Genomic DNA, 6,676 nt, shown 5'->3' on the forward strand with positions numbered 1-6,676 from the left:
CTGACAACTGTGCACCGGTTCTCCACTCTGTCAATTTGTCATTCCAAGAATGTCGTATACATGGCATCCTGTGTATGTAACCTTTGGAGACTGGCTTTTTTCACTTGGCCCAAGATTCACCTAGTGTCACTGTGTTGTAGCTGGTTCCTTTTCCTTGCTGGGTAGGGTCCCATGGTGTGGGTGGGCCACAGCTCGTTCAGCCATTTCCCTGCTGGAGGACATCTGGGCTGACCCCAGCTTGGGGAAATGACCGACAAAGCTGCTAGGAATACGTGTCACAGACATTTGCGTGGCCTTCCCTGGGATAAATTCCCAGGAGTGCAGTTGCCAGGTCATTTTGTAGTTCCATGTTCAGTTTCTTAAGAAAACTACGAGAGGAGCCATATCATTTTCAGTCCCTACCTTCCAGCGTTTGTAACTTGGATGTCTGATAGAGGGGACGACAGCCAGCCTCCAGATGTGTTGGTGCTCAATGTGCCTCAAATGGCAAACAGCAGCCAGACAGCCCGGCCCCAAAGCAGGAGAGGTGACTGCACGGCCGTCCCGCTGTTTCCGGGGGGCCTGGGGCACCCCATCAAGTCAGGCCCACCCACCCTTCTTCACCAAGGACAGTGGGCAGCTTCTGTCCCTCCTGGGACCCACTGGCTGGACTGAGCACAGGTCATTTCAAAGCTAACGGGAGAATTTTCTGGAGAAGACGCTCCAGGCTTCCTGGCCTCACACAGGCTCTCAAACATGGCTGACCATCCAAACTACGCAGGTTAGTCGTGGAAATACCTTCTGGTGGCACATCCACTGTGAAACAACCCCCTCTCCCCCCCAACCCCCCACCAAGAGCCCAACTCACTTCTTTTCCCTAATATTTCCCCAAATCCCTTGTCTTCTCTTCTGCATGTCCCCTTCCCCCCATACAAGGAATGGGAGCTTGGGCCCCAGGAGGCCCAGGGAAGCAGTGGCTTGGCTGCTCAGGCCCAAGAAGCTCCATTGCAGAGCCCACCTGGCCTGTGGGCTCAGAACTCGTCCTGGGGGTCCACAGAGGAGGCACATTTCTGGACTGTGAGAGATAGTACTGGGGGACACAGAGCACTGGAGGAAGTGTTGACCCTGTGTCTCTGGACGGGCTGTGACCCAGGCAGGGGCACACGTGCTGAGCCCATCCATCCTTCCTGCACCCCGCTGCTCTGGGATGCAAAACGGCTGGGCTGAGCCTGGTGGCGGAGGGGTGATAGCCCCGGTCCTGTCTGTGGCCTGGCTCCAGCTGGGTTCTGGCAGCCCGCGTCCACTCCAGGGACCTAGGTGCACGGGAAGAATCTACTTATCTCCCGCTGCGCCCAGGGCGCACGGACCCGGGAGCTCCCAGGAGAAGTCCGCCAGTTTTGGGAGCCGGTGAGGACCTCCAGCTCTGGCTCCGGGGACCCAGCGAGTTCTGCTCTGAACTCTGGGGCCCGTGTAGCAGCTAGGCGCGGGGCGGGGCGGGCGGCAGCGGGTGGCTGTGCCCCCCCCCTCAGACCACCCAGCGCGCCGCTGCCTCCTCCCCGCTCCCTCGGCCTGTCAGAGGGTCACCGAGAGCCCTGCGCCGCTCCCCTCCTCCGCTTTAACGGTGGTGGGGCCTCCCCTGCGCCGGGATTGGATGCGAGAGAACGGGGTGGGGGCGGGTGGGGGACCCCAGAAGCCCAGGTTCCCAGCTTGGGCGGAGAGTATCCCGCAGCACGGACGCTGCTGGTCTGTGCCGGCGAGGACCTCTACACAGACCTGGAGAGCCGGCGGGCGGCGCGGAGGAGGCGGCAGCCTAGCGGTGGCCCCCGCAGGCACCGGGCGCGCCACGATGTTTGACAGCTCGCAGTATCCTTACAATTGCTTCAATTATGACACCGACTATCCGGCGGGCAGCTCCGACGAGGAAAAGCGTCTCACGCGGCCCGCATACAGGTGACCTCGGGTATCGGTGGCGGGCGCCGCTGGGAACAGTGACCTTCCTCCGCAGGGAGCTCGATAGCCAGGACCTGCCAGGGACGGAGGGAGGGCTTTCTTCTCTCGGTTGGGGCTCAGAGAAAGGATACTTTCGCCCACACGTTTAGAGGTAGCCGGAGAAGGTCCTCTCCCTGAAGGGAACCCCAAGGCTGAGGGAAAGCTTCAGGGGTCCGGAATGCAGCGGGGAAGAGGCCTCTGGGCGGGGGGTCACTTACCTAAACACACCCTGCGCGCTCTCCGCGTCCAACACCCCCGGGCGCCTCTGGAGGGAGCCCGTGCGCGCTAAGGGCCGGCCAGAGGGTCACTCCAGCGGGCTGTGGGCGCCCCCACCCCCAGCGCGGCCTGACGAGCCCTGTTTGCAGCTACATCGCGCTGATCGCTATGGCCATTCAGCAGAGCCCCGCAGGCAGGGTGACCCTGTCCGGCATCTACGACTTCATCATGGGCAAGTTCCCCTATTACCGTGCCAACCAGCGCGCCTGGCAGAACTCCATCCGCCACAACCTGTCCCTCAACAGCTGCTTCGTCAAGGTGAGACCCCCCCGCCCCTCAGCGCCCCGAGTGTCCCAGCCTCGGTGACACCTGGGCCAAGTCACCCCCGGTTGGGGAGGGGCGGGATCGGCAACAGCAGTAAACGGGGCTTCCTACGGGGCTTCCTACCCTCGCCGGGTGAGCAATGCCACCGCCCCAGGACAGGGACCCCACGGCCTCAGCGAGCCCAGTTGCGGCGGGGCACGCCGGGAGCCGGCCCCGATGCGCCCCTGTCGCTCGCACAGGTGCCCCGGACCGAGGGCCGCGAGAAAGGCAAAGGCAGTTACTGGACGTTCGCGGGCGGCTGCGAGTCCCTGCTGGACCTCTTCGAGAACGGCAACTACCGGCGGCGGCGCCGGCGGCGCGGCCCCAAGCGCGAGGGGCCGAGAGGGGCGAGTGCGGGCGGCGCCCAGGGGCCCCCGGCTCCGCCGGAGCCGGCCCGCGCCCAGGGGTCCCCGGCGCTCGGCCGCCAGCCACCTGCCCCTGCCGGCCCGGCTGCCCTGGGGACGGGGGCGCACAACGATGTCAAGTTCAGCATAGACTACATTCTCTCCTCCCCGCACCCCTTCCCTGAGCTCAGGTCACCCCCGCACCGGCAGGAGGCCCAGCAAACGAATCTCCACTTTTGGACAATGTGATAGGGGCTGAGGCTGTCTGCTCCCTGGTGGCTGGCACCCAACCAGCCTGGGTGTTCCTCGTGACATCGGCCTCACCTCCAGCCGGGCAGTGGGGTTTCGCCCACAGCTTGCCAACGTGTCTCCGCGTCTCCCACTCGGTGCCGGCACAGCCTGGGCTGGAGGGAGGGGAGCTGAGCTCCTTACAGGTACTCGTGAAGCTGGGGCTTCATCCTTCCGGAAAAAACAATGTTTTCTTGCAGGAAAACCCATTGGGTCCCTGTTTGACTTAAGGGTTTGCTCCCGAAATCCTGCCCGAGGAGTAAGAACACAGGTTCGGGGTCACTTTCACTCAGAAACAAGGTAACATTCCATGGCTGGTCTTTGAGAATTTGCTTCAGATACAGCCACACCCCGGAAGCTGACTGTGAGTGACAGTGTGACATAGGGGAGCATCTCCTTAGAGATAAAAGTAGTCAAAGTACAAACACTGAGGTCACAGACTAACTGACCCCTGAATGTTGTTGCCCCAAGATTTTTTATTGTGTCCCTGTGATGGTGCTGTGATTGGAAGTGACAAATGCATCTTGTATTGTGGGCAGAATATTGATGATTGTTTAAGAAATCCCATGCACTTTTTTATGAAGGAAGGAAGATAGGAAGGCAGGAGAAAAGGAGAGAGAAAGAGGGGTCCACATGGGGGACAACTTGGGGACAAAGCTCACTTTTCTTGATTCTTCTGAGAGGAGTAAGCCCCTATTCTGGCAGGTTGCACCCAGCTGGTCCCCCGAGAAAGCACATTCCGTAGCAGGTGGTAATAAGCACCCCGCCACTGCGAGGTGCACAATTGGAGGTGGTACACTCCATTTGAAATGTAAATTATTTAATTACTGTGTAGAGACCAGCATTTTAAAAACACAATTATGCACAGTGAAACTATTTGACCAATCTTATCATTTGTCACCAGCCCGTTTTTTTGCAGAGTTAATTGCTTCCATGACTTAATTGGAACATTAGTGTGGGTCACACATAATCTGATTCACTAGGTGACAATGATTGGCTAAGTCTGTAAACGGCAAAAACGCACTCAAGGAGGCTGCTGTCTCGACTGGGAATTGATGGTCTTGTTTCCTGGAACTCTGAGCGATGGCGGCTGAGCCAGACCCATCAGGCTCCACGACTGACTCAGAAAGCCTGGCATTCCACTACAACCAGCGTTCCCTCCTTCCCCTGTAAATACAGACTCCATGTGCTCCTTTGGTTGTTTGAGCAGAGGAAGAAGGCTGGTCCTTAGAATGTTGGTGATGGGCCCAGTCCCTGCCCGCCAGCGCCCGCAGCCTGGCCAGGCCCTGCCAGCCTCGCAGGAGGATGGCAGCCGTACCTCTGTCGGCCCTCCTGAAAGGGGACAAAGGTTGGTACAAGGAGGACACCTCTCCTTTGCAAATGCCAGCTGCCAGGCCTCTGCTGAGGTCACTGCCCGCCAGGCCTGGTGCTGAGCCTGACGTTAGCTGTCTGCATAGCTGCCCTGGGAGCTGGGTGTGGCTGTCATCCCTGTCTACAGGTGGGGACCTGCAGCACAGCAGGCCCAGGGTAAGGGCACGTGGCTTGGGGGACCGGCTCCTAACGCTTTCTCCATGCTGTGGTTTGTCCCAGCTCAGAAGGGTGTGTGCACACGTGTGTGTGTGTGTGTGTGTGTGTGTGTGTGTGCTTTCCTCTTATTTATATCCCTCTGTCAGTTGTGCTAGAGGCATTGTTTTAAACTATCCCAGATGTACTTTAGATGGAGAGATGATGCAGGGGGTGCTGCACATAAGTACACGGCACCTAGAGTCTCTGAAGGTATATTTTTCTGCTTCCAACTGAGCAAATAAAATTTGCATTTTATCTTTCGGGTTCTTGCTCTTTTCCTGCATTTAACTGGTGAGTGAGGCCTGAGCAAGAGCAGAAAAACCCTCTGCCCCAAAGAGACCATCTCTAGGGGCCCCAGCATTGGCAAGGGGGGTGGCCTTGGCAGGAGCCCGGCTTTGACTGGCACATCCTGCTGCGTAGACGCCCCCTGGGCTGCGGGGAGCAGAGTGGTGGCACCAGCGGTGAGATCTGTGCACTACAAGGTGTAACATTTGTATTGCAAAGGATATCAATCATGTTTTTAAAAGCGAAGGGACATTTTCAATTTGCCAGTGTGTGATACCCTGCGACGTCGGAAGGGCTCCCAGCTCTCAGAGTGAGTGGCATTTAATGCCGAACAGCACAGCAGGGTGAGGGCTGGCTCTGACCTACTCAAATGTCGCCACCACACGCAGACTCACCCGGCGTAATTATAATTAAATACTTTATGCCTCCCTTGCATTCTGCTGATTGATCACCGATATGCACATTACCACATTACCCCGAGCAGATGTCTGCCACACGCGGTTATGGATCACCAGGTTTCCATTAACAAAGTTGGAGGCGGGAGTTAGGGGAGTTTGTGCAAATTACCGCCGTGTGGAGCCAAGTTCCCCAGCTTGGCCGTGTCTGGGCCTGACACCCTTCTCGCAAGCCACCCGGAGACTGCGGTGCCTCCTCACAGAGCTGACGGGCACCAGGGGTCTCCTAGAGTGGGAGGCTGCAGGAGTGAGGGACTGGCCCTGATTGTCCGTGAGGGGTGGGGAACCCACCACAGTTAGCCTCCCCACAGGCCAGGGAGAGGGACGCCCAATGGACGGACAGCAGCCTGGGAGGCTCTGGGAGTGCAAACCGGCCTCAGATGGCACCCTCCTGCCCGGACTGTGGGTCCCCCAGGGAGGCAGACAGTGCCCACAGTCGGACCCTTTCCTCTACACCAAGCTGCCATCCTTGGTCCCTGGTCATCTCCCCCCTCCCCCACTTGGGGCAGCAAAAAGAAAGGCCTCATTTCTCTTCAAATTCTTTCCTCCCTGTGTTGAGCAGATCCGGAGACTGTTTATTCAATCAACAAACATTCGTGAACCCCATGCTCGGTGCTGAGGTGTAATAACGAACCAGAGCCACCGACTGGGTTCCATCCACTGAGTGTGTGCAGTTTCACACCCGATGCAGTTGGGAGGCCAGGCCTGCACAGGGTGTTGAGATGGGGGTGACTCGGGGTGGGGGCAACAACTAGCTCAGAGTGTGTGCGGGCAGGGCCCTCCCAGGGTGGGCATGGGCAGCTGTGCCAAGAGGAAAGGGCATCAGGTGGTGGGGGCAGCGAGTGGAAACCAGTGGTGGAAAGGAGCCGGCTGGGGGCTTGCAGAAGAGATGGGAAGACAGGTGTGCTGGGGGTGCAGGAAGGGAGAAAGGCAGGGCGAGCCCCCAGGCTGCTCTCCTAGTCCCCAAGTCCAGGCCAGACATCCCATTTCTTGGGCCTTTGAAATGCACCTCCTGCATTTGTGTTCGTTCTCTCTCTCTCTCTCTCTCTCTCTCTCCTTTCTTGATATATGGAACTCTTGCAGAACAATCACCTCCCATGTTCTGGGCACTTTACCTTGGTTACTGTGGCCTCCATGCCGGCTGTCTTACTTGAGCACACACTCCTGCTCGTCCCCAAGCCTTTCTCCCCG

The 6,676-nt window shown here is 58.6% G+C and overlaps 1 protein-coding gene across 1 annotated transcript; it reads left to right on the forward strand.

Annotated features, from left to right (window-relative positions):
• Window positions 1-1,762: 1,762 nt before the first annotated feature.
• Window positions 1,763-3,368, forward strand: FOXL3 (forkhead box L3). The gene is made up of 3 exons (XM_019637471.1): window positions 1,763-1,929; window positions 2,334-2,502; window positions 2,748-3,368. The coding sequence occupies exons 1-3, from the start codon at window positions 1,826-1,828 to the stop codon at window positions 3,138-3,140; spliced, it is 666 nt and encodes a 221-aa protein (XP_019493016.1). The 5' UTR covers window positions 1,763-1,825; the 3' UTR covers window positions 3,141-3,368.
• Window positions 3,369-6,676: the final 3,308 nt, after the last annotated feature.

The sequence above is a fragment of the Hipposideros armiger genome, unplaced genomic scaffold, assembly GCF_001890085.2.
Source record: "Hipposideros armiger isolate ML-2016 unplaced genomic scaffold, ASM189008v1 scaffold_33, whole genome shotgun sequence".
NCBI lineage: Eukaryota > Metazoa > Chordata > Mammalia > Chiroptera > Hipposideridae > Hipposideros > Hipposideros armiger.

Coding starts and splice junctions, on each gene's coding strand:
- FOXL3 (XM_019637471.1), top strand. CDS start 1,826: ATGTTTGACAGCTCGCAGTATCCTTACAATTGCTTCAATTATGACACC. Junction 1,930..2,333: donor CTCACGCGGCCCGCATACAG/GTGACCTCGGGT, acceptor CCCTGTTTGCAG/CTACATCGCGCTGATCGCTA. Junction 2,503..2,747: donor TCAACAGCTGCTTCGTCAAG/GTGAGACCCCCC, acceptor TCGCTCGCACAG/GTGCCCCGGACCGAGGGCCG.